This window comes from Chiloscyllium plagiosum, unplaced genomic scaffold (assembly GCF_037043375.1).
Source record: "Chiloscyllium plagiosum isolate Xiang-an unplaced genomic scaffold, Cpla_swu_hap1 HiC_scaffold_16, whole genome shotgun sequence".
Taxonomy (NCBI): Eukaryota; Metazoa; Chordata; class Chondrichthyes; order Orectolobiformes; family Hemiscylliidae; genus Chiloscyllium; species Chiloscyllium plagiosum.
In genome coordinates, this window is record NW_028270154.1 from 64,640,888 (window position 1) to 64,668,472 (window position 27,585).

The following is a 27,585-nucleotide window of genomic DNA, read 5'->3' on the forward strand; positions in this document are numbered from 1 at the left end:
CTGGTAGGAGAAGATCTCTCAAGTCCAGCTTCTGTCACACTGGGCATTGGAGTGAAATCTACTTAAGTATAATATTATTATCTAACAATTGTAAATTTGCAGACGTTGAATGATGATAGGTTGGTGAATAGGATCTGCACCAGGATACTCTCAAAATCATAATGGATATAGCAAAACTCGGTATGCAATTCTCAAGGATCATGAATGAAACCTGAGAAGCTTACTTTCCTTAGTGTAAGACAATGTTGTAACCTCATTTGAATCTGTGTTCGTGTTTCCCCAAAGCCCATCAGAACGTACAGTATCCTCATTTTTACAACCAGCAAGTGTTGAAAAGCACTTAAACAGATGTTAATAGTAGTTTAATTGAACAACAGGAAAGAGAAAGTATTAACAAACAAAGAAACTGCATTTGCTTTTGCAACTAAACTTTCGATTTCTATTTAGTTTTCTTTGGACATCCTCAAATTGTGCCTGCATTGTACTTTGGTCATCTGGAGGAAATGATAGTGAGGACTGTAGTCTTTAGCTCACCTCATCCTCCTCTGCATCCTAAGAGTACCTTTTGCTGCAGTGTCTCCCTCTGGAGACTGTGCACCAGCCATCTGGGTCTACTGTTGTTCCCGGGTTTGCTGACACCTTTCCATATCTTTGATTTCTCTCTGCTGCCTTTATATGACTTCACCTACCGTGATAGTAGCGATCATTGCAGGCTCCAATTAGACAGATGCAATGAACCCCCATGAAGAATATCAAAAACAGAACAGCTTTTCAGTAATGAGATTCCTAACCAATCATGCCAGAGAGATATGAGGCTTTATCATAAGTCATGATAAACCCCATTTCCCTTTGATCTGTAGACATGAAACAGCATATTGGATATACGAACCCATATTTACAAAGGAAAACAACTCCAAGCTCTTGAGCAGCTATGGCACCTTTAGAACATGATTGAGAATTGGTGCACCCAGATGATAACTTTAAGGGTGGTCACTTCTGCTTCAGAGAGATTATTAGAATTAATTTTCATGATCAATCATGCTCTTGATTGCATTTGGACAAGATTTTGTGGGTCAATGCATAAGGTGTAATTTAATGGCAGATATCTTTCATCATTTATCAGGCATTCATAGATTTTAGTCCATTTGCCCTCTGAAGAGCTTCGTATTGCCCAAATTGCACTTACCACCCAGAGTCAAAACAAAACAACTTATTCTAACTATTGTGAATGTGCTGGCAGCCATTTTTTATTTGTATTGAGCAGTTGCAAGTTGACAGAAGCTGGAATGCTATCCAGATTACATTTCTGAGAATAAACTCCTATCTCTGCTTGAAATTCAAGGATCCCCCCTACCCTCACCCTTCATGTACTCTTTTGTGTTACCATTAAGGCAGGGAGGCGATAACCTACTGGTATTGTCGTTGGACAGTTAATTCAGAAATCCAGGTTCTGAGGATCTAGGTTCAAATCCCACCACAGCAGGTGGTGGAATTTAAATTCAATAAAATTCTGGAATTAAGAATCTGATGATAACTACAAAACCATTATCAATTATTGGAAAAATCCATCTGGTTCACTAATGCCTTTTAGGGAAGGAAACTGCCATCCTTACCTGGCTTGGCCTACATGTGACACCAGACCTGCAGCAATGTAGTTGAATCTTAACTGCCTTCTGGGCAATTAGAGATGGGCAATAAATGCTGGCCCAGCTGTTGATGTCCTCATCCCATGATGAATATTAAAAAAAAATCCCTGGATGAAGGGTACAGCCAATCGTTGCGGATGGGCAATAGCCTGAGATGTTGATGAATGGACAAGTCCATGGATGGCTGGAGAATCAACCAGAAAGCTGCATCTGCCAGGTAAGCACTCAGACATTCAAGGCAGAAATTGGTTTCTCACCAGTGACTGGCAGAATCATGGAATGTACAAAGTGAGGTGAGATTAGCTAATACATTGAAATAAGATCCTCACTGCTTATCAGCAAGATTCTCATCTAGCCTTTAAAACCTTAAGAAATTTAGACTTTTTCTCTCAACATTAAAAATCTGCTTTTTCCATTTTCACTTTATTCTCCCACATTTCTCACCATTGCCAAAACTGAACAAGGGCTTGGAAAATTCCATCCCAGATTTTTCCATAGATGTTTAAAAAGGAAGCGTTAACAGCGCAAGAGGTGTTCTTGGTCTCCTTTCCAAATATATATAAATGACTTGACTGAAGGAATTGAAGGTTTGCTGATGACTCAAAGAAAGATAGGATGAAACAATGTCATCTGCCCTGACAGTCTCGGGTGCGCTTGTACTTATAGTCACCGCTTTAGACATCAGATCAGCCTTTTTGAGAGTAGCCCAAATGGAGTCCCTGACTGTGTACGCAGAACCTGCATGTACCAGCTGGCGGTAATATTTGCTGACATCTCTAACCTCTTCTTACTACGATCTGAAGTCCCCACTAGCTTCAAGAAGACTACCATCATCCTGGTGCCAAAGAAAACTCATTCAGTGTGCCATTGAAAAGTATGGTGCTGGAAAAGCACAGTCAGTCAGGCAGCATCAGGAATTTCCTGATGAAGAGCTTATGCTCAAAACATCGACCCTCCTGCTCCTCGGATTCTGCCTAATCGGCTGCGCTTTTCCATTACCACTCTTTTCAACTCTGATCTCCAGCATCTGCAGTGCTCACTTTCTCCTTCATGCAGTGTGCCTCAATCACAATTATCCAGTGGTTCTGACCTTCATCATTATGAAATGTTTTAAGAGGTTAGTCATGGCTCACATCAACTCTAGCCTCCCAACCTGCCTTGATCCCTTGCAATTCACCTACCATCACAACAGGTCCACAGCAGACACCATCTCCCTGGCCCTACACTCATCCTTGGAACATCTGGATAACAAGCTCCACCTTCACAACCATAATTTCAATGAAACTGCTCTCCAAACTCCAAGACCTACGTCTGTGCTCCACCCACTGCAATAGGGCAACATCATCTCGACCACAATATTCCTCTAACTGATGCCCACAAGCCTGCGTACTCAGCCCCTTACTATACTTCCTGTACACTCATGACTGTGAGTCTAGATTATGTCCTAATTCCATCGAAACATTTGCTGATGACACCATCGTTGTAGGTCGGATCTCAAACAACAATGAGGCAGAATATAGAAAAGAGTTAGAGTGTTTGGTGGCATGGTGTAAAGATTACAATCTTTCCATCAACGACAGCAAAACAAAAGAGCTGGTCGTTGACTACGGGAAGCGAAATGGAGTGCATCCTGTCTACATCAATGGTAATGAATTGGAGATGGTCGGAAGTGTCAAATTCCTAGGAGTGATGCTCACCAACAAATCTGTTCTTGTCCACCCACGTTTACACCATGGTCAAGAAAGCACAACAATGCCTCTGCTTCATCGGGAGGCTAAGGAACTTGTACGTCAGTAAAGTCTCTTACCAATTTTTATAGACATGCCATAGAAAGCAGTCTGTCTGGTTGCATCATGGTTTGGTCTGGCAACTGCTCTGCCCAAGACCAAAGGGAACTACACAGAGTTGTGAACACAGTTGTTGTCATCACACAGGTCAGCCATCCATCATTGACTCCATCAATACTTCTCGCTGCCTTTGGAAGGCAGCCAACATCATCAATGACCTCTCCCATCCCAGTTATACTCTGCTCTAACCTCTTCCGTCAGGCAGAAGATACAAAAGCTTATACATATATATCAATAGATTCAAGATCAGCTTCTTGCCCACTGGTTTTAGACTTCTGAATGGACCACTCAAATTTTGCATTAAATGTTGATCTCGCTGTTTGTGCATCTTTTCTACCCTTGTATCATTGTATACTTCACACTGTTCACTACCTTAATGCACTTTGTATGGTATGATCTGCCTGAACTGCATACAAAACAAAACTTTTCATTGTACCTAGGTACATTGACAAGAACAAATCAAAACAAATCAAAGCATAGTAATTTGTAAACGGGCCATAAATACAGAGGGATATAGGATTTTAGCAAATAGAGTATACAGTCAGTTCTGATATAACACAATAGTTCCGTTCTAGTGTGATCTTATGTTATAAGAAAATCATGCAATAGCTGCGCCATTTAAACTAATGTGGCCAAAATCACTTTATAGCCAATACAGGTAAGGAAAGTTTGCATTTTACAAATAATGATCTAAATTCTTCAATTGAGTTAAAGTCAATTTGCGTTGAAGTAACACATGTTATAGTAGAACCGACTGTAATATGGAAAAATATGAAATTGTCTGTTTTGGAGAGAAGAAATAAAGCAAGCATGTTATCCAAATGGAAAGGTGTTGCTGGAGAAGCGCAGCAGGTCAGGCAGCATCTAGGGAACAGGAGAATCGACGTTTCGGGCATTAGCCCTTCTTCAGGCTAATGCCCGAAACATCGATTCTCCTGTTCCCTAGATGCTGCCTGACCTGCTGCGCTTCTCCAGCAACACCTTTCCATCTCTGATCTCCAGCATCTGCAGACCTCATTTTCTCTTCAAATGTTATCCAAATGTAAGAGTTTGCTGAGCTCTGAGATGTCAAGGGGACTGGGTGTCCTAGTGTAAGTGCTGCAAAGGTTAATGTGCGAAGGTTCAGCAGGTAAACCAGAAAGCTAAATAATGTTTTTGTTTATTGTAAGGGAAATTGAATACAAAAAGTAAGGAGGCTAGATTTCAGTTATGTGCATCATGGGTGAGATCACATCTGGAGTACAGTGTATGGCATTCATTTGCTTATTAAAGGAAGAGGGAATTGCTGTCAGAGCAGTTCAAAGGATGTTTGCCAGACTAATGTGTGGAGTGGGTGGGTTGTCTTCAGGGAAAAGGTTACGGCTGCATCCACTAGAATTGAAAAGAGTAAAAGGTGACTTACTTGAAAGGCTCATGACAAAGTGCACTTAGAAAAGACGATTTCTCTTGTTGAGAATTTAGAACTTTTATACTGTGTCGGAGATAGGTAGATCTTGGTAAGCAAGGTAGGCAAGAATATGGCATAAGAAGCCATGGTCTTATTGAATAGTGGATGAGACCTGAGGAGCCAAGTGGCCTGCTGCAGCTCCACAATTCATGTTTGCATGTGTGTTTCTATGCCTGATCCATAACCTAACTCTATATCCCTGCCTTTTCCCTCTATACATTAATAACTGTAGTTAGCAAAAATCTATGCAGTTCAAATTTAAAATTAATAATTAATTTAGCATTAAATGTGATTTGCAGAAGATGAGCAGTACAAATGAAGATGGACAAAAAATATTTAGCGGGCAGAATCTTGCCACAAATTGACTAAGTGTTACTTTTTTCAAGTTTTATGGAGGGTTTCTCCCCATGAGCCCCTAGCAAGTTTGCACGCACTATCACCCCAAACTCACCTCATTATCTATATACCTTGCTGTGGCATCCCATTCAACCAATGCTAGCCCATTCTCCAACTCACTGTAGGCAAAAGTAGTCATTACTGCCAGGATTCTGAGATTCCTGGCACCAGTGCCATATTTAAATTTCATCTGCACCTGGTTAAGCACTGTCAGCCCAAGCATCCTGCATGGTTTGTTTCATTTGAGTCAGACATAGCAGACAAAGGGAAATTAGTGCACTACATTGTGGAGGATGGGATGCTGAAGATGAGGATCTTCCCCTTCCCCAGGGCAGACAGAGGGGCTCACAACATTAGTCTGTGCCAGCCTGGTCCAAGGTTGCCACCCAAGTCACACAGTTTCAACCATCCAGAGGAACATTCAGCAGTGTAGTAAGGTAAATTATCTTCTTCACTCTGCCAGGCTGAGTGCCACACTCTCCTTTCTGCTACCTCATATTCACTGGATTTCTGCTACTGCACCCAACTCCCACCAATGTTTATGCTGTAGTACTTTCATTGTTGCATACAACATCTTCTTTCTCTTGTTCTTATCCATCCAATTCCCTCAGATTACTAACCCTGCATGGCCTCTCACTTCCTACTCACTTACTCAGGACTCCTCACCATCTTTTAACCACCGACACCAATACTAACAGTTATATCAGCCATGTTCATCACACTCAATCCTACCCATGTCTCATTTCAGGATATTATGGTCCACTTGTGACCCAAAAGTCCCAAGATGAGTGGTGGGGTGCCTGACATTCAGCTTCTCATACCCTACAAGGAGAGAATCCTGACTACCCTGAGTGGTCAACTGGCCATGCCCAAGCCCCTGGACTGATATTGGATGATGCCCTTGACTTACTATGCCAGAACACTCTGCCTGAACAACATTTCCATTGACTTGACCGAGGACTACTCCTCTTAGCCTTTGAGACAAAGTTGTTTGCTTGAAGCACATGCAGTGGATTTGGCACATAAGTGGCTGGCACATGGTGCAGGTATGAGAATGGCATAGGATGGTGCTATTCATCAAATGCCACCGCTTTGTTGGATAACTGATGATAACCATGACAAGCTGCCTTCCTTGGGGCTTTGCTGAACAGCAAGCCAGAAGTTCTGTGAGACTGTTCGCTCTAGCTGAGGGGACAGAAAAAAGCATGAAAATAAGACAAAGCAATGCACAAATGTTGTGAGCGTCCATGTAAGCTGAAAGTGATTGAGTGCTAACAGACCAAACAAGCATTGTCCCTGGGCTGCATCCTGGTCCAATCCATGAGGTGTATGGTAGTCCAGTATTCAAAATATCTCCACAGCTACATTTCATTGAGACTTGCTAATATATTACAAGTTGTAGCATTGAAGAGCAAATCCATGCAGTAAATGGATTGGAGATATGCCATGAGAGTATAGTGAGGCATGCACATATCGCATGTCATGTTGGGGTGCATGATGAGGGGAGGCACGCAGTTGCTCCCCAAGAAGCATGATATGAGATGTCGGTACCTGGTATGCAAGATGGAAGTACAGATGAGCAAGCAATGAGATGGAGTCATCAGTAAATTGTTCTGACTTTCATGTTGTGAATTCCCGTCTAGTTTCAATCCGGCAGGTGGAAGAATGAGAAACTGCAAATGAGATTAAATAATAATGAGTGAAAATGAATGCAAATCTTTGCTAATAGTTTCTCCCAATTCCCGAGCGTGTCGGAAAATGGGACCTTTTGCTCTTGACATAGAGAAGCTCTTCTTAAATTCTGAGGTCAAATCCCTTGATCAGGTATTGAGTACCTTTGATCATGGGAATATCTATACACCACACCATTTACCAGAGGATAAAAACTGTCCTGCATGCCGTATGGCAACAGTCCCTCTTGGAGCCACTTTGATGCCAACCACACTAGGATGTAGTCCTTATGGGGTCAGTCTTTGGCCATTTATGGGCCTCATTGGTGGCAGGATGGTAAGGTTGACCATGAACATTCTGGTAGATATCTTGGTCACCAGGTACCAACATCTCAGGGCATGCTTCATGAACAGAGACTGCATGCCACCCCCCCATCACACACCCAAACATGGTATCCGATACGTACCTGCCTCACTGCAGGCATGCTCTTCCCCACCTCTCAGCTCACCATGAATGAAAGCAGATGATTCTGCCATTTTCCATTTCTAAATGTACCAACTGGGATATAAATCATCCTCACTACACAAACTATGGTGTTTATACCTGGATTAGTTAGAGCATAAGAAACCTCAAGATATATTAAGAAACATTTTGCAGTCTTTGGTGTTAAAATAATGGAACCTTGCACCAGTAAGCATAAAATCATTCCAAGGTAATCTCTCAGGATCTCCTGAAGTCAATTTCATGTGTTATTTATAGTTGAACTATTAATTTGAATTGGGTCTGCTTGTGAGAACTCATAATCAGCAGTAATGGAAAGTAATGCAGAATAGCAGCTCTCAAAGATGATAGTTGCTATTTAAAGATGTTTTATCTACTGATTGCTGGACAAAAGATGAGAAATAGCTGCAGAAAGATCTAGTGATATTTGGAGTCTGTTTTTCCAAATATAAAGCAAAAGAGGACTGTCCTTTACCGAGTGCCAGTATCCTCTCTTCAGACTGGTTAGTGCGATAAATGTAAATGCAATTGAAATTGCTCCCAGTTAGCACATTCTTGATCATTAGAACTTGCTATTGAAAAAGACCTAACTTGTTCCTGACTCATTTGCCAGATATGTTCAATCTGCATTTTCCGATTATTGACTCTCCTTCTAGTGGAAACAGTTTCACTATCCAGTCTAGTAAAAGTCTGCACAATTTTGAACATCTTTATTAAATCTATCCTTTATCTTCTCTGCTTAAAAGAAAATAATGATAACATCTCTAGCCTCTCCAAACAACTGGAGACTCTCATCTCCATTCTCATAATTCTCTCCTACTGTCTCTAAGTTCTTGACATCCTTCCTAAAATGAGTCACCCAGGATTGGGTGCAATTTTCCAGCTAAGGCTTAAGCGTTGATTTATGAAAGATTTACTTGCATTCCCTGTTTTATGAGTGTATTCCTTTGCATATCAAATCCAGGCTTCCATGTGACTTTTAAAAAAACTGTAATGGCGCTTTCAGCTTACCTGCTACTTTCAAAGATTTTTGAATGTGAACCTGCAGCACTTCATGTTCTTTCTTTTCCTTCAAAATTGTATTGTATCTCCTCATTCTTCCTTCACGATATGTCATTCCAGAATGTTTACCATAAATTACATGGTGAAACTCATGAACTGCCAATTTATGACTTGTCTTAAAGTTCACCTTTACTGAGAAGGGTTCATTTCTTTATATTTCACCTGTTCATAAAATATAACAAAAATTGATTGTTTATACACCCTGAAAATGTGTTGCTGGAAAAGCACAGCAGATCAGGCAGCATCCAAGGAGCAGGAGAATCGACGATTCGGGCATGAGCCCTTCTTCAGGAATCGTGAAGAAGGGCTTATGCCCGAAACGTCGATTCTCCTACTCCTTGGATGCTGCCTGACCTGCTGTGCTTTTCCCGCAACACATTTTCAGCTCTGATCTCCAGCATCTGCAGTCCTCACTTTCTCCTCGATGGTTTTACACCCTGCCTAGTTTAAACCTGTATGGAAATTAACTAAATTTAAAACAAGCAGCTAATTTCACTGGCATCCATTTTAGTTAAGATTACCCTGAAGGGATGACATGAAATGGGACTCCTGGGCAGAGCAGTGAAAACAAAAATCCTGGAAACTTTTAACGTCCAGTTGGATGTTGGAATGTATATATTTTAGATGAAGATGTGATCAAATATTAATATACATACAAACATTCAAACTAAGAACAGGAATAGACTGCTTGATATTTCAAGACTACTCCTCTTTTCAGTAAGATCGCTGCTGATTTGTTTTTATTTCAAATTCCAGTTTTTCATCTACCCCTTAATAACCTTTGATTTCCTTGTCTAACAAAAATCTGTCCAGGAGGAAGTGAGGCCTGCAGGTGCTGGAGATCAGAGTCAAGAGTGTGATGTTAGAAAAGCACAGCAGGTCAGGCAGCATCTGAAGAGCAGGAGAATCGATGTTCTGGGCAAAAGCTCTTCATCATTAATCTGTTCCTGATGCAAGGATTTTGCCCAAAACATTGATTCTCCTGCTCCTTGGTTGCTGCTTGACCTGCTGTGCTTTCCCAACACCACATTCTCGACAAGAATCTGTCTAACCCTGTGTTAAAAATATTCTATGCTCTCCATCATCTTCTGGGACAGGGTTTCATATTCACACAATTCTTTAGCAAACAAAAATGCTCCTCATTGTTCTGACCAACCCATGGGCCAGGTTCCCCAAGTTATTACTGTTCCAGACAAAGTGCACTACGTTGTGAAGGTTCTGAGTGAGGAGACTCCCATGCCCATTTTGTTGCTCAGATGTAGGTTTTGTTCAGTATTGTATATCCCCTCTGACCAATCACCATTACCCCCACCTCCATCCATCTATCACTCGCTCAGCTACCTTCCCCCAGCCTCCCTCCCATTTATCTCTCCACCCCCAAGACTGTCAACCTCATTCCTGATTGAAGGGCTTTTGCCCAAAATGTCGATTCTCCTGCTCCTCAGATGCTGCCTGACCTGCTGTGCTTTTCCAGCACCACACTCCTGACTTTGTTCAGTATTTGTTCAGTCCTCATTACTACAAAGAGGATAAGATTACTACAAAGGTTAGGCTCCTTCTCAAAGTCTCCCCTTGTTGAGGCGTGGTGACCCTTCGGTTTATAACAGCCGCCCTCTGGTCCAATAGGACTATAGCACCTTTACCTTTACTTTTTATACTATCACTTCAGAATTAAACTTGGAAACATAACCTCATACATCAAAGTTATCACATAACTAGAAATGTGGCCTTTTGGTTATCACTCTCTATGTGTTCTGAAAGCTTCTATATATCAGTAGAATTTACATCTATGGGTCAAAATAATACATAAAATGAGGAAAGAGACCAGAAACAGAAAAGGCTCTTCACCAGTATGAATAGGCTATGCTGATATGATAAAGTGGGAGTGTATTATGGTATCATAAAGGAATCCTTCAAAATTCAGGTGACTATCTTCCCTTTTATTCCTATTCTTTATCCTATTAGCCATTCATGTGTCCAGAAAACACCATAACATTTTGTAGTTATTCACATTCTGTTTCAATGAGTAATTATCTCCCACCATGTTCTGTTTCAATCAATGTCCCTGAATTAGATAGAATCCTGGCAGGGATATTTTCAAAAAGCGTTTCACAGCATTACTCACTGAAGTTATATGAAATACCAGCACTGGAAAATTCTGGTTTGGGAAGGGAATAGTTTAGATGAGTTTCATGTGGACATACCAGCTGAATCACAGAGGGTGAATGGACAGCAGCAGATGGCAGACTCAAAGGTGGAACAAGAACTTATTTCTCCACATGCAGTGCCCAGGGATCTGGACAGCAAGGGATTTGTAGGTAAGAGAAGGATGCCATCTGAGCCCCATATTCTATAATCATTAGAAAGAATACCAAGAAACCTGCAAAACTCTGAAAGCAACATGGATTCTTCTATTGAAATGAAGAGTTCTGGATGATTACTTGTGGAAATCACTGTACAACATGAAGGAACTTCACCAGGTAGCCAGCAGAATAGAGTAACAGGAGATTAAAGTCCATGATGGTGTAGTTAATAAAGAGGTCAATGTGAGAAAGGTGCATTTGTGTACTGCATCGTATGGATAACATGACAGCTCCACCAGAACAAATCCATACACGCCTTTAGTTGTTGAAAAACACCAGACAGGTCTGTGATTGCTCTGACCAGCAAGCAGCCAGTCTTATCTGCAGCCATGGCAACCCCATCTAATAACTAAAGCTGAACATTCTGTAGTGTCAGCATCATAAATAAAACACTTATGATCCATGATTGGCATAGAACAGTTAAAACTGTCTAATTAAGGAAATCACACAAAAATCTACCTGAAGAAATCTAACACATGAAACGTGCAAATGAACCTTTAATTTTCAACTTCAAAATAAAACTAACAAACATCACAGTATCTGTTAAAGAGACACATACTTGGAGCATTCAAGCGTGTCAATCGATACTTTTTACATTAATGAATTATTTTGAATTGTTATGTAGGAAATCAACATATCACATTGCTACCCCAAATTTCATCATAATGAGATGCCAAAATTCATCGATTGACCAGTTATTTAATATTTTATAGAGTTAGCATTGTTGAGGAATAAGTGTTAGTCTGTAAACTAGGGTAAGTGTTTGCTGTGATTAAATACTGTTATGGGATCTTTCCTACCCAGCTCTAAGTCTGAAAGAAGCAGGAAAATACCTCATTTAATAAATTACCTTAAATTTAAGAATACAGCTTTGACAGAGATAACATCTCTGAAAACTTGGCTGAACACTGAGAAGTCAAACTTCTGCCACAACATGTATTATTGCCAATTTGAGAAGACAGTTTGGAATCATAATGTGAAGGATGTCTTTAATGTATTGGACATGTACTTCTAGGCAAAAAACTTGTATTCTGATTTCTTATGTAATGAGCGAGTAAAATTTCCCAAAGTCCTACTGAACCACAGCTTTCTCATTAGAGAGAGACAACCAATAGCGACTTAACCTGAGGGTCACCATGCCTCAGGTGAGAGGACAGATCACTAAGGAATCCTTCACCAGCTGAGGTTAACGTGGAGGAATTGAACCCACACTGTTGGCATCATGATGCATCACAAGCCAACAGTCCGGCCAGCTGAGATAATGGGCCTAAATCTTTTTGTGCCTTTCTTAGCTATTAAAACTGAAAAGAAAATGGACAATTTTCGTGAAGCATCTTTTGATATAGGCTCTTCATATGCTGAGCCATTATGTAGTGCAAATATGCCTGATCCAGAATTCCAGTGCTTTGAGGCCATTCCCACCATAGTAAGATTACATGGCTTTAGTTCTTCTAACTTGTTAGGCTGTAAGTTGTTTTTACTTTTTAAAATTATGGCCTCTTTTTGATTTTAACTATTTCAATGATTGCATTATTTTTCAAATTACGTGACAACATTAAATATAGAAAAAAGGTTCTAAAGAGTCCAGCATATTTCTTTAGGAGCCCTGCCTTCTACAGTTTTTTTTTCCTTTTACCCATTTCAGAATATCTCTCATACAAAAGCATTTTCACTGAAGTTGAAATTTATATCTGCTGCTGACAAGCAAATTTGCTTGTGTTCCGGCTGCTAAGGTGAATACTTATTTTGAAGAACTAAAGTGGGAAAATAAAGTAGAGTTTTTTCATTATAGTCCACCACATTTTGTTTGAGCTCCTCCCTTCCACACAGTCCAGTTTATTTGAGAGCTCATTCACAAAGAGAAATGGCAGATGGAGATTAATCCAGGTAAGTGTGAGGTGCTGCACTTTGGGAGATCAAATGTTAAGGAAAAATATATAGTTAATGGCAGGATCCTGAACAGCATTGATGTACAGAAGGATATTGGGGTTCAAGTCCATAGGTTCCTGAAAGTGGCCATCCAAGCTGACAGGGTGGGAAAGAAGGAATACAACATGCTTGCCTTTATTGGTTGGGGAACTGAGTACAAGAGTCAGGATGTCTTATGGCAGCTTTATAAGACTTTGGTTAGGCCACACTTAGAGTATTGCATTCAATTCTGGTTGCCACATTGTTGGAAGGATGTGGAGGCTTTGAAGAGGATGTAGAAGCGTTTTACCAGGATGCTGCCTGGATTAGAGGAGATGAGATATAAGGGGAGGCTAGAAAAACTTGGGTTATTTTTTTCTTGAGTGGCAGAGGCTAAAGGGAGACTTCATAAAAATTTATAAAATTATGAGATACATAGATAGAGTTGATGGTCAGAATCATTTTCCCAGAGCTGAAATTTCTAATACTAGGATGCAATTAAGGTGAGAGGGGGAAAGTTCAAAGGAGATGTAAGGGCAAGTTTTTTTTACACAGAGAGTGGTAGGTGTCTGGAACGCACTGCCAGGGTGGTGGTGGAGGCAGATATGAGAAGGGCATTCAAGAGACTTTTAGGCGAGCACATGAATATACTTAGCCAATCCAAACACACCATCTTAGGCAATGAATGGGAAATCATTAATGGTAGTCCCTGTAGTTTTCTGAATTGTGCTCACAACAAGTATTTTGTATCAAGTATTTTGCCAATGGACGAAGAAATCAACAATGTCTCCTTGTTAAGTTTGTACTAAGTTTAATGACAGTTCTGGATTGTATCTATTTCTTTCTTTGGAAATGTCTATTTTTGTTCAGTTTTTAAATCTCTGTTTTAAATAAATTCCTTTTATGTTCATATTATGCAAAACATTTCTTCACAAAGTGAGGTACATATGCTAATAAGATATAACAAAGATAATGTATGATTTAAGCACCAATATCCCTTTATAACCACTACCACAGTGCTGTGGCACTCTAAATTTCAGCCACGATCTAAAAAGCCACAGATGGTTAATAGAGATTGATTGAAAATTGAAATAATAGGCCACAACCAAAACTAGTAACTAAAAACAATATTTCACATATAGTGACATCATTTGATCAAGCTGTTGAGTTCATGATAAGCCTTTTCTAACAAGTGCTAAACCCAAAATGGCTAAAAGCACTTTGAAAAGCTAAATAAAAGCAAAGTACAGTCGATCATGGAAATCTGCAATTAAAAAAACCAGAAAGTATTGAAAATACACAGCTCATCTGATAAGACTGGGGAGAGAAAATTCTTCAAGTCAAGGACCTTTCCTTAGATCCATGAACAAAAGTACAGAAATAACTCCAAAGAGACCAATATCCTATCATCAAGTCTCCCTTTCTTTACGCATGAACAGTCCTTGACATTAGTCCGGTCACATTCAGAGTCAGGTATCAGAGTTTGAAGTTATCTGACACTCACCTTTTTAATAGCCAGGACTCCCTGACTGGGGATAGTAATCTGATGTAGACAGGGAACTCATATTCTCTGAGATCTAGCTGACTGACCTCATTACAATAAGAAAATGGTAGGGTCTGGGCTACCTTCTTAAAATATTTTGAGGGGGTCTGGCCTGCTCCATAACACCCACATAGGACCATTTCCATGATCCTTACACCAAACTTCATCCCCAGTATCAAACTGTCTCTCTCACTTAGCAAAGTCTTGTTTTCCAGCACTGGAGTTCCTGAGACTATTTCACCCTCACCCAACGGTACAAGAAGATCAGACTTAATCTGGTACAAAGTCTTGTACCTATTAGCAATCCTGCTGGTGCTATCCCTGGTTTTGCATTTGGGGGTGGTCCAATATCAAATAAGAACCTTGACAGTTTGGTATCACACAAGGCTGTATGCTATTTCTTTAAGGGGGCCTTCAAAGATTGAACTGCTCTTTCTGCCAGGCCATTGATAATAGGTGGTACGGAGCTGTCCTTATATGTTGAATTCCATTCAACTATAAGAAATAACCAAATTCCCCGCTGGTGGCCCCATAATGTGTGACCAACACTTCCAAGACTCTGGGTTGAAAATGATGCACTCAGTTTTTCTATTGTCATTCCTGTGTTTGACAAATGGACCCTATGCATGTTCAAACACTTTAAGTGGCCAGCTATAATAACTGAGAGCATTGAACCCATGAAAAGACCTGCACTGTCAATAAAGTTGGTCTGACCAGAGCCTTATACAGCCTCAGCAGTACATCTCTGCTCTTGTATTCTCGCCCTTTTGAAATAAATGCTAACATTACAATTGCCTTCCAAACTGCCAGCTGAACCTGCATGTTAACATTGTGAAAATTCTGAACCAGGACTCCTATAATTAGAGCTAAGACCCTTTGTGCTTCAGATTTCCACATTTAGAAATTAGTCTACATATCTATTCTTCCCACCAAAGTGCATAACTTCATTTTCACTCATTGCAATCCATCTGTCACTTCTTTGCTCACCCTCCTGGATTGTCCAAGCCTTCTACAGCCTCCCTGCTTTGTCAACACTGCCTGTCCCTCCATCTATCTTTGTGTCATCTGCAAACTTAGCAACAATACCCTCAGTTCCTTTGTCTAGATTGTTAATGTATGATGTGAATAGTTGTGATCCCAATACTAATCCCTGCGCAATCCACTAGTTGGCTGCCATTTTGAAAAAGATCCCTTTATCTCCACTCTCTGTCTTTTGGCAATCAGCCAACCCTCTATCCACGCCAGTATCTTGCTATTAACATCATGGGCTCTCATGTAATTTAGCAGCTTCCTGTACAGCGCCTCACACCTTGTCAAAGGCATTTTGGAAATCCAAATAGGGTGGCAAGGTGGCTCAGTGGTTAACACTGCTGCCTCACAGTGCCAGGATCCTGGCTTTGATTCCCGCCTTGGGCAACTATCTGTGTGGAGTTTGCACATTCTCCCCATGTCTGTGTGGGTTTCCTCCGGGTGCTCCAATTTCCTCCCACATTCCAAAAAGATGTGCAAGTCAAGTGAATTGGCCATGTTAAATTGCCATAGTGTTAGGTATATTAGTCAGGGTAAATGTAGGAAAATGAGTCTGGGTGGGTTACTCCTCGGAGGTTCAGTGTGGACTTGTTGAGCTGAAGGGCCTGTTTCCACACTGTAGGGAATCTAATCTAATCATGACATCCCTAGCTCTCCTTTGCCTAACTTGCTTTTTATCTCCTTGAAGAATTCTACCAGATTTGTCCCCTTGCCAAAGCCGTGCTGATTCTGTCCTATTTTACCACACACTTCTAAGTATTCAGCCATCTCATCCTCAACAATGGATTCTAAAATCTTACCAACAACTAGGGTCAGGCTAACTGGCCTACAATTTCCTGTCTTCTGCCTCCCTCCCTTCTTAGACAGTGGTGTTACATTAGCTGTGTTCCAGTCCTCTGGGACACTTCAAACATTTCTAAGAAATCACACCTATGCCTCGACAATCTCCTCAGCTGTCACCTTCAGGACCCTGGGTTGCAGACCATCTGGTTGGAATGATTTATGCACTTTCAGACCTGGCCCTTAATGATAGCCACTACACTCACTCCTGCCTCAAACTGTAACGTGATATCTCGGTACAGAGTATTTATTAGTTTGTGGCAATCATGATTGTATTTTCATTTCATTGCTGGTGATTAGAAATATATACAGGTGTAGGCGATTTGGCCCCTTGAGCCTGTACCATCAAACACTGTGATCATGGCTGTTCCTTTATCTCAATTCTATATTCTCACCTAATCTACATATCACTTGATGTCTAAAAACACGTCTTTCTTGAATACTCTAATTGACCTAGCCTTCATGGCCATCTGTGCTCGTGAGTTCCACAAGTTGACCACATTCTGAGTGAAGAAATGTTTCTTCACCTCAGTGCTAAATGACCTACTCCACACCTTGAGACTGACAGCCTGGTTCTAGAAATTTGGAAATCATTGTCTATTTATACAAATAATTAATTCATTTTATTATATGGAGCAACATTTTCACGCAGAGGGAGGTATGTGTATGGAATGAGCTGCTAGAGGAAGTGGTGGAGGCTAGCACAATTGCAACATTTAAAAGGCATCTGGATGGGTATATGAATAGGAAGGGTTTGGAGGGATAAGGGCTGGGTGCTGGCCAGTGGGACTAGATTGGGTTGGGATACCTACTTGGCATGGACAAGTTGGACCGAAGGGTCTGTTTCCGTGCTGTACATCTCCATGACTCTATATTGAGGATTGTATATTTTTAGAATGGGCACATTTCATAACATTTTAATTCTAATCTATGTATTTTGAACATCTTATTATACATTATTTTGAAAGCTATTTAGTCATTTTATACTAAATTAGCAGCATTGAAATACAAATCTTTAGAGTTTATGTACAATTATATGTGACACAAATTTAATTTTTAGCAGTTTTTAAATACCACTTGAATCATTTTACTCTAATTATTTAACTTGCATGGTGACAACACTGAAACCCACCTTTCACCATTAATAATAAAGTCAGTCTCTGTTACAGTGTATACTTCCTGTACGTCACATTTGCTCAGGCATCATGCTTAAATATATTCTGAGCATAAACAACGCAACAGGATATTTGATTGTTTTTTTTAAACATGTTATCCTTGTTACATCAATTATGTTACTGGCAGTGCAGTGTCAAATTATTTCTGAGTAGGTCTTTTTAAACAATACACTATCAGATTTATCCACCTTCAGACCTTTCAGCTTCCCCAGCTACTTCCCCTAGCGATAGCTACGACACTCACTTCTGCCTCAAACTGTTAGGTGATTTGGAGGTACAGAGGTTTCATTAGTTATTGGAAATCGTGATTGTATTTTTATTTCATTGCTGGTGACCACATACAGAAACTAGTAGTAGCTATCTTTTTGATGAAAATTCACTACCATGTGGATTTACAGTAATATTGTTCCATCTTGGATATTTTGTAAAATGTAAATGACAGTGTAAACCCAAAATATGCGCTTAATCCAAATAAACAAACATTACTTTCCAGCCATAATAAAACAAAGAACTGTAGACGCTGACGATCTGAAACAAAAAAATCAGAAAGTGCTGGAGAAAATCAACAGTTTTTCTGGAGAGAAAAACAGAATTAACGTTTCGACTCTACTGAAATTTATTTTTGTTGGTGACTAATTCGCAGCTTCCCGGAAACTGGTTGTACCCAGCCTCGTTGTGAAATAAAGATGGCGGATGTGGGCACGTCCTATCTCTCTGACAGAGCTCCGCGGAACTGCCGGAAGTGAAGCCTGAGGCCTTGTTTACTACGAGGTTGGGTATTTCGGCTGAATGGAGTTTACTGAATATCAACTTTAGCAGTAACACGACGAGTTTCTAACGGTACAGGTTTCTTGACCCGATAGCTCAGAATTGGTAACCGCAGGAGGCTCCGGGCCGACAAAACTCACCTCTTGGCGAACGGGGTAAGAGACAGCGACGGCCTCGGCGCCACTATCTTCTGAGGGACACGGGTGGCCGTCGATGCGTGGGGGCTGAGTATGTATGTGAGTGAGAGAGAAAGAGAGCGGATGGATGGGGTGGGGGCAGGGGCAGGTTGTGTTGGAGTACAGTTCTGGTGCTGCTGTTGATATCCTATAGCGCCTCATGGATGCCCAGTTGCTAGATCTGTTCGTAGTCTATTCCATACAACAGGATGAAAGGTACAATGGGTCAGCAACATGCGTCATTATATTATACTGCAGGTTGTTGACTTTTTGATGAGCAAAATGAAAAGTTTTCCAGCTCCCACATTGTAAATGTCTTTATGTTGAGTACAACTTATAACTTGTCATACTTTGTGGACCCCCTGAATTAAAGAATCAATGCTTGTAGACTCTGTGCCAAATCATCAAAACACGCTGGATATGAAGTAACAAAAATAATCCGAACTGATGGTGTTACAGCAAGTCAGTATAGAGGGATCAAGTCAAGTCGCGATAGTCTTACCAGACTGGTGCTCCTCGCTCGTTAGAGAAATGACTGGTGGTAATCTAACCTAAGGTCCACCACATCTCAGCAGGCAAGGGAAGAGGTTGAGAAGGAGAGTCGTTCATGGTAACTCAGCAGAAGCAGGAAGTGAACCCACCCTATTGCCATCAAATTGTTGGCTTTGCAACTGTCAAGCAAACTGAGCTAAACTGATGCCCATAGATAGATAGAGTGGAGCTGTAAGAGTATATTCAAGCCATAATACAGCAGATTCTAGAGTGCGGTGCTGGAAAAGCACAGCAGGTCAGGTAGCATCTGAGGAGCAGGAGAATTGTTGATTCAGGCATAAGCCTTTCATCAGGAATGAGGCTTGTGGGTCGGGGCTGAGAGATAAATGGGAGGGAGGAGCAGAGTTGGAGGGAGGCAGCTGGGAAAGCGATAGGTGGATGAAGGTAAGGGAGAAGGTGATAGGTCAGAGGAGGCAGTGATGGACAGGTCTGGAGGGCAGTGCTGGGTTGGAGGCTTGGAACTGGGATAATGTGGGGGAGATGAAATGAGGAAGCTGTTAAAATCAATATTTTTCCTGTGTGGTTTCAGGGTTCAAAGGCGGCATATGAGGCATTCCTCCTCCAGGCGTCAGGTGATAACGGGTTTGGCGGTGGAGGAGGCCCCGGACCTGCATGGGAATGGGAGGGGGAGTTGAAGTGTTCAGCTACAAGGTGGTGGGATTGGTGAGTGCGGGTGTCCCAGAGAATTTCTCTGAAACAATCCGCAAGAAGGTGCCCCGTCTCCCTGACGTAGAGGAGACCACACCTACACCCATCCTACCTCCTGTAAAAACGCCATCCCTTTTTACCAATTCCTCTGCCTCCACCGCATCTGTTCCAGGATGACCAATTCCACCTCAGAAAGTCCCAGATGGCCACCTCCTTCCACGATCACATCTTCCCTTCTCACATGGTCGACAATGCCCTCCAGCACATCTTGTCCACTTCACGCACCACTGCTCTCGAACCCCATCCCTCCCAACGCAACAAGGACAGAACCCCCCCGGTCTTCACTTTCTATCCCACCAACCTCCACATACAATGCATCATCCTCCGCCATTTCCGCCACCTTCAAATGGACCCCACCACCAGAGATATATTTCCCTCCCCACCCCTATCAGCATTCCGAAAAGACCATTCCCTCCATAACTCCCTCATCAGGTCCACACGCCCCACCGGCCCATACCCCACTCAGAGTCATAGAGATGTACAGCATGGAAACAAACCCTTCGCTCCAACCCATCCATGCCGACCAGAAATCCCAACCCAATCTAGTCCCACATGCCAGCATCCGGCCCATATCCCTCCAAACCCTTCCTATTCATATACCCATCCAAATGCCTCTTAAATGTTGCAATTGTACCAGCCTCCACCACTTCCTGTGGCAGCTCATTCCATACACGTACCACTCTGTGTGAAAAAGTTGCCCCATAGGTCCCTTTTATATCTTTCCCCTCTCGCCCTAAATCTATACCCTCAAGTTCTGGACTTCCCGACCCCAGGGAAAAGACTTTGCCTATTTACCCTATCCATGCCCCTCATAATTTTGTAAACCTCTATAAGGTCACCCCCCAGCCTCTGGATCTTTCCCTGCCACCGCACGAAGTGCAAAACCTGCACCCACACCACTCCCCTCACCTCCATTCAAGCCCAAGGGATCCTTCCACATCCATCAGAAATTCACCTATTCCTCTACCAATGTCATCTACTGCATCCGTTGCACCCTGTGTGGTCTCCTGTATGTCGGGGAGATAGGACGCTTTCTTGCAGATTGTTTCAGAGAACATCTCTGGGACACCCGCACCCACAAACCCCAGCGCCCCATGGCTGATCACTTCAACTCCCCTTCCAACTCAGTCAACAATGTACAGGTCCTAGGCCGCCTCCACCGCCAAACCGTTGCCACCCGACACCTGGAGGAGGAACACCTCATCATCTTGGGACCCTGCAACCACACGGGATAAATGTGGATTTCAACAACTTCATTTCCCCTCTTCCCCCCCCCCCCCCATCCCAGTGCCAAGCCTCCAACTCGCCACCACCCTCCGGACCCGTCCATCACTGTCCCCACTGACCTATCACCTTCTCCATCACCTTCATCCACCTATCGCTTTCACAGCTTCCACCCCCAACCCCACCCCGTCCTATTTATCTCTCAGCCCCGACCCACAAGCCTCATTCCTAATGAAGGGCTTATGCCCGAAACGTCGATTCTCCTGCTCCTCGGATGCTGCCTGATCTGCTGTGCTTTTCCAGCACCACACTCTGGACTCTGATCGCCAGCATTTGTAGTCCAAGCTTTCTCCAGGTTATGCAGCAGAGGCCTAAATCACAGGGCAGGGGGAAAGGGTGAAGTATAGAGGTAAAGATTTTGAGGTGGTGAGTGAAAACATACAGACTGGTCAGAAGACTAGAAAGCTACTGCTGAAGTGGCAACATGGTGTTAAAATAATTCCTTTCTTTTGTTTTGGAGTGTGAAGAGCATGAAATCTACACAGAATTTATGTTTGCATGCATGATGTTTGTGTATTTCAATTTGTATGTCTATAAATTGGTCTTCAGTGCATAAGGACCCTGAGATCCTGGTGACATGCTGATGAAAGTTAAAATTTTATAGTCCACATTTTACTACTGTTGACCAGTCTCTACCTGTACAGCAATACCCTTGGTTAATGAGTTGCAGACATTTGCCATTGTGAGCTGAAAGGATATGCTTACTAAAGTAAATTTGTTCCTTCTAGTTGCTATACAACTGCATATAATAGAGAGAGGTTACTCGTCTATTTGTGAGCGGCACGGTGGCACCTGGGTTCAATTCCCGCCTCAGACGACTGTCTGTGTGGAGTTTGCACATTCTCCCCGTGTCTGTGTGGGTTTCCTCCGGGTGCTCCGGTTTCCTCCCACAGTCCAAAAATGTGCAGGTCAGGTGAATTGGCCATGCTAAATTGCCCGTAGTGTTAGGTAAGGTAAATGTAGGGGTATGGGTGGGTTGCGCTTCGGCAGGTCGGTGACTTGTTGGGCCGAAGGGCCTGTTTCCACACTGTAATGTAATCTAATCTATTAGGTTAGAGGTCCTGCGTTTGTGATTATCAGGTTCAACTGACAATTATCAATGTTTTTTTGCACTTGCTACCTGTTCCTCTCTCCACTGCTTTATGCAAAATCAGGAAACTGCACATGCACTTCAGAAGTCAGGACTTGTTTCATGCCTCCACTGGACTGAAATTGTTTCTCTGTGCACACAATGCCAAACCCAGCTCCCCTACCATTGCTACCTATCCCAAATCCCATTTTAGGAGAAAGTGAGGACTGCAGATGCTGGAGATCAGAGTCAAAAAGTGTGGTGCTGGAAAAGCACAACCGGTCAGGCAGCATCCGAGGAGCAGAAGAGTTAATGTTTCGAGCATAAGCTCCTCATCAGGAATCCCACTTTACCCCATTCAACTTGTTTTCATCACTTTCTCTCTCTTTCACCTTACTTACTTTCATTTCATAGAATCCCGACTGCATGGAGACAGACCATTTGGTCCAACACGTCCACACTGACCCTCCAAAGAGTAACCCACTCAGACCCGTTCCCCTACTCTTACTTTACATTTCCCCTGACTAATGCCCCTAACTAGCGTATCCCTGAAGCACTATGGGCAATTTACCATGGCCAATTTACCTAACCTGCACATCTTTGGACTGTGGGAGGAAACCAGAGCATCCAGACGAAACCCACGCAGACACAGAGAATGTGCAAACTCGACACAGCCGCCTGAGGTTGGAATTGAACACAGGTCCCTGGCACTGTGAGGCAGCAGTACTAACTATTGAGCTACTGCACTCTGGTATTTTCAGTTCCCTTGATCTGAAGTTGTTGCATGTGGTGGAAGATTAATTTTTCATGTCGTCTCTGTCTAATTTCCCTTATATGCTCTTCCAGTTTGTTTCTCTGTCCAGCTTGCCCAATTACTGTAAGACATAATTCTTCCCCTCTTGAGCCTATTTAGTGCTTTGGGATATCTTTGTGTTAATGATAATAAATGCAAGTTATTTGTATTCCTGGACCATTTCGCAACTTGTGAAAGGAAAAGCAACATACTTTGTTATTTGGATTCTGGATAGGCTAATTCATTGAATTGGAGTGAACATCAGTGAAGCATGAGCAGAAGAGCGGTACTGAATCTCGTGGAAATTTCACTTCTTTTTATTACCTCCATTTGGGCCCGGAATCTTATTAAGGATACAGTGTACCTCATTGGGACTGCAAGCACTGAGCAATGAATTCCTGCCTTGCATAAAGATGGACCAGATAACCTAGGGTAAATCTTGGATAAAACTTGCCTTATATTGAAATTTATTTTAATCAGACTGTACTAAAAGTTTAAAATAGGCTGTTGGTTTTATTTAGTTTGTTTGATTGGTCTGTTGTGTGCATGGGTGTGTCCTACCTATGATAATAGTGTTATTCAGTTTCAGTGAATATCTAGAAATATGGTTCAATGATAGGTTTTTCTCCATGATCTTATCCTGGTTGCATGAGAGGTTTTGTTATCTCTGGAGTATTATTTGCCTTTGTATTGGGTCTGAACTGGCTATTAAAACTGTATCTGGTAAATAAGTGGCTAATTAGAAATGAGAAAAGTGCATTGTTTTTGATAGGCGATGAAAGAAGCCCAATAAATCAACTCTGTTAGTATTAACGTACATTGTTAACAGATGGTGCAAGACAGTACTGTGCAGCTGGGAATCCTTGCAGCATTGGCAGGGAGTGAATAAGGTAGGGTGAAAGGTGAATCTGTTAATAATGTGAGGGAAAAGTAGACAGTACTATAAGGTAAGGAAGGGGTAAGGAAAATTTAAAGGCCTGGATGAACCTTTTCAGATATTTATCCATGGATTGTAGGTTGATTTATAGCTAAGATATTTTGTATTTATGAATATTTCCCAGGCAGTCATATCTTAAGAAGGCTTAGACAAAGTCAAACCTTCAATCTTGACAGGTTATTCAGTGTCATTTGTTCCTTCAATAAGTGCCTTAAATGTGCATCAAAGCTTGCTGTAGATAATTAAAACATTGGAGTAGCAAAGAATGCATATGTAGGAGGTAAAAACATCAAGCAGTACTTTGCTATTGATATATTGATTGTAATGGATATGATTATCTGGTGTATAGCTTGTTTGAGTGAGGAAGACTGTAGCTCAATGAGGGAATTATGATGATCGAATGGTAAAAATGTTTCTTTGCCATGTTATACATTCATCGATATGATTTATAGTTTATCTCAAAGCTATGGCTCTGTTTGCTTCAAAGTTTATGTATTAAGTGATTTAATTTTGCCACGGTGTTTTTGTATGTAGCAGTAAACTTCAAGCCTAAAAGCTCAGTTACTTTTTTTATCCTTGTGGGATATGGGCATCGCTAGCCAGCATTTATTGCCCATGCCTAGTAGCCACTAAAAAGGTGGTGGTGAGCTGGCTTCTTCAACTATTGCAGTCCATATGTAATAGGTTAGAACTACAGTGCCATTAAGGGGAAAATTCCAGGATTTAGACAGTGAAGGAATGATGATTTCCAAATCAGGGTGGTGAGTGGCATGGAGGGGAATGTGCAGAGCGTGGTGCTTCCATGTTTGTGCTGTCATTGTCCATCTAAAATGGAAGTAGTTGTGGGTTTGGAAAGTATTGTCTGAGAATCTTTGAAGGATTTCTGCAATACACGTTGCAGAGAGACCACTGAAGTTATCAAATCCAGTTTAGCCACATGTAAGCCAAGCTTTGAAATGAGCAGTAGGCCATCGGGTAGCGGCAGTACGTAACCAGCCCCAGTTAAAGCTCACCTAAGAATCAACCATCTAGAAAATCAATTATAAGAACCTGTTGAAAACTCTTCTGTTCACTTCACCTTTAAAGCACCAACTCCATTCAAGAAAACCAAGCCTGTTGCTGTGGGATACTGGAGATTGTAAACCAGAAATTGAAATAATTGTAATTTGTGTCTAATCTTATTCTGCATAATAAGATTATGCAGAATATGAGAATGAATAATATGAGACATTACATTTTTTAATTTGCAGCAGGTGTGAAAGAATAGATAACCTTTACTTTAAACTCTTAAAAATTAGCTACTGTATTATTTTAGTTTGGGTAAATCTTTTAAAGGGTAGGATAAGCATATCTCTTTCCATAAAAAGCATACAAATGGATAGTAAAAAACACATACATTTGATCTCTGACAGCTGGCAATGATAATTTGTAGGTTGGCATTCAGTGGTGCCTATTCCTTTGCATAAAAATGAAAACAAAAGATGGGAATGCTATGGGTACTTATAATTTTGATTGGGATATTTATTTTTAGTGAAAGACGTTGCTTGAATCTCCAAATGTGAGTTACTTTAGCTCTAATCAATGTTTTTCTTTTGATGTTCACAGATTACGATTTTAAAACTTACAATCAAGACACTACTATGGAATCTAGAACTGTGCAGAGCAAGAACCCAGCTAATTCTGAAGAGTCTTCAGGTATGGTGGGCTTAGATGAACCAAAAAAGATGACAAGGGAAGACTGGAGGAAGAAGAAAGAATTAGAAGAGCAGAGAAAGCTTGGAAATGCACCAGCTGAAGTGGATGAAGAAGGAAAGTAGGTACCATTTTGATTGCAATATTTTTTGTTCTTAGCTGATTCACTCCCTGAGGGAAGTGAACACAATTGGATATGGAAATTGATCAACAATTGTTAGATGTTAGTTTGATGGCTGCTGACAAATTAGGATTAGGAGTTGTAACTTTGAGCTTGCCTACCATTCAATAAGGTTATGACTGATCCAATTCTCCATGCTCATGTCTACCTTGCCTGCCAGACAGTCAAAGTTTCTCCCTTTTTTTGATTTGTTTCTACTGAAAGAAACTCTCTATAGGTCATACAAAAAGCTTCTTTGAGTATTCCAAAATCGCTACATTTCCATACCTAATGAAGAATTAGTAGACCCTGTCTTCTTTTTTGGATTTTGAACTTTTTCATTTTTTAATGAATTATAAAATTCAAAATCTCAATGAAAACAGATTTAAGCACACTGTACATATCTCCTTTTCCATGCTTTTTGAAGCTTGGCACCATCCAGGACAAAGTATACCACTTGTTTGGCACCACACCCACCATAATTCACTCCCTCCAACATCGACTGCATACCCTCTACAAGATACAGAGCAGCCATTCTCTAAGGTTCTTTACACAGCACCTTCCAAGCCCATGACACTATCTAGCAGGGCAAGAGCTGCAGACACTTGGCGACATCACCACCTGCAAATTCCTATTCATGTTGCACACTGTTTTCACTTGGAAGTATATCACCTTTCCTTCAATATTGCTGATATAGCAATAGACTTCAGCATTTTAGAAACAAATTACCATCACCCTTTCAAGAGCAACTAGGGATGGGAAATAAATGCTGGCCCAGCCAGAGACACCTACATCTGATGAATGAATTATACAAAATTGTTCCTGCTATATCTCCAGGCAATCCATAGTACAACCAATTTTCATCATCTCAAGCTATATAAATTGGTGTTCCTTTTCTAAATTTGGTTTCTTGCAGCCTGGTCCTGATGAGTACAAGACAAAAAGATTTGACTTCATGTCTTTCTTTAGTTTTCTTTTAATGCTAAAGTAGGATTTGGGAAAATTCAGTTACAAAGTAATGATGAGTGAAAGCAGTTTGCCCAATTTTTAGGATTGCAAAATGTAAAGTGTAAAATCATGGTTGATTTATTTCTTATTAAAAAAATCCAGTTGTGTCACCTATTGACATATTGCAGAGATGCCTAGAGGAGAAATACTTCTGGTATTTGTCCTGAGTTTTCATTGAAGGGCTACACCGTCTTCTGAATTCATTATGGAATTAGTTATTTTGTTAAACAGCTTTCAAAGCAAAGATCAAATTATTCAAAAGAATGCATTAATAACACAATGAACATTTTCAGGTGCATAACAGTTTAATCAGGATAATAAATGGTGAAGTGCTCATTATGACAATTGATAACTCCCAAAATGGTTCAAAGTTTTAACTGAAATGCCATGTTGATTGACAAAATTTCAAGATTAAAAATGTGAACTATCAAAATTTAAACTAATCTTTTGTTTCATTTGCATCTTGTAGAGATATCAACCCGCACATTCCTCAGTATATATCATCTGTGCCTTGGTACATTGATCCTTCCAAGAGACCTACTCTCAAGCACCAAAGGCCACAACTTGAAAAGCAGAGGAAGTTCAATTCAATTGGAGACTGGTACAAGAAAGGTGTAAAGGAGGTATGTAGAGTGTGCTTAAATCTGTTTTCACTGAGATTTTTAATTTCATAATTGCTAAAAAAAAAATTGAATAAAGTTCAAAACCCACAAAAGTGTAGATGGTTTACTAATTTTTCATTACATGAGCGGGAATAGTGTTTTTGGAATACTCAAAATAAGTTATTTGTACGACCTGACTGTGGTGTTTCCTTCAGCAAAAACAAATCAAAAGGAGAAATTTTTATTGTCTCGCAGGGAAGGTAGGCAGACAGAAGCTTGGAGTGATTGGGTCAGTCATCTTATTGAATGGTAGGCAAGCTCAAAAGGCCAAGTTACCAACTCCTAATCCTAATTTGTATGTTCTGTGAAACGGAACAGTGGAAACTTAAAAACTTAAAGACCTGAATT

At 41.1% G+C, this 27,585-nt stretch overlaps 1 protein-coding gene and 1 long non-coding RNA gene across 4 annotated transcripts in view; one reads left to right on the plus strand and one right to left on the minus strand.

Moving 5' to 3' along the window:
- LOC122556754 (uncharacterized) overlaps positions 1 to 19,103 on the minus strand; it is an 81,143-nt gene extending 62,040 nt beyond the window's left edge. Inside the window, exon 1 of the long non-coding RNA XR_015759806.1 lies at positions 18,875 to 19,103. This is a non-coding gene — a long non-coding RNA (uncharacterized LOC122556754). The remainder of the gene's footprint in view (positions 1 to 18,874) is intronic.
- The window catches only part of slu7 (SLU7 homolog, splicing factor), a 55,377-nt gene continuing 45,944 nt past the window's right edge, over positions 18,153 to 27,585 (plus strand). The window contains exons 1-4 of one of the 3 annotated variants that reach the window (XM_043703869.2): positions 18,153 to 18,351; positions 23,014 to 23,210; positions 25,321 to 25,528; positions 27,045 to 27,198. In XM_043703869.2, the coding sequence (XP_043559804.1) occupies positions 25,356 to 25,528; positions 27,045 to 27,198 (327 nt within the window). In that variant the 5' untranslated portion in view covers positions 18,153 to 18,351; positions 23,014 to 23,210; positions 25,321 to 25,355. Of the gene's footprint in view, positions 18,352 to 18,462; positions 18,589 to 23,013; positions 23,211 to 25,320; positions 25,529 to 27,044; positions 27,199 to 27,585 lie in introns of those variants that run through there. The other 2 variants (XM_087995449.1, XM_043703868.2) reach the window with 2 other exon arrangements.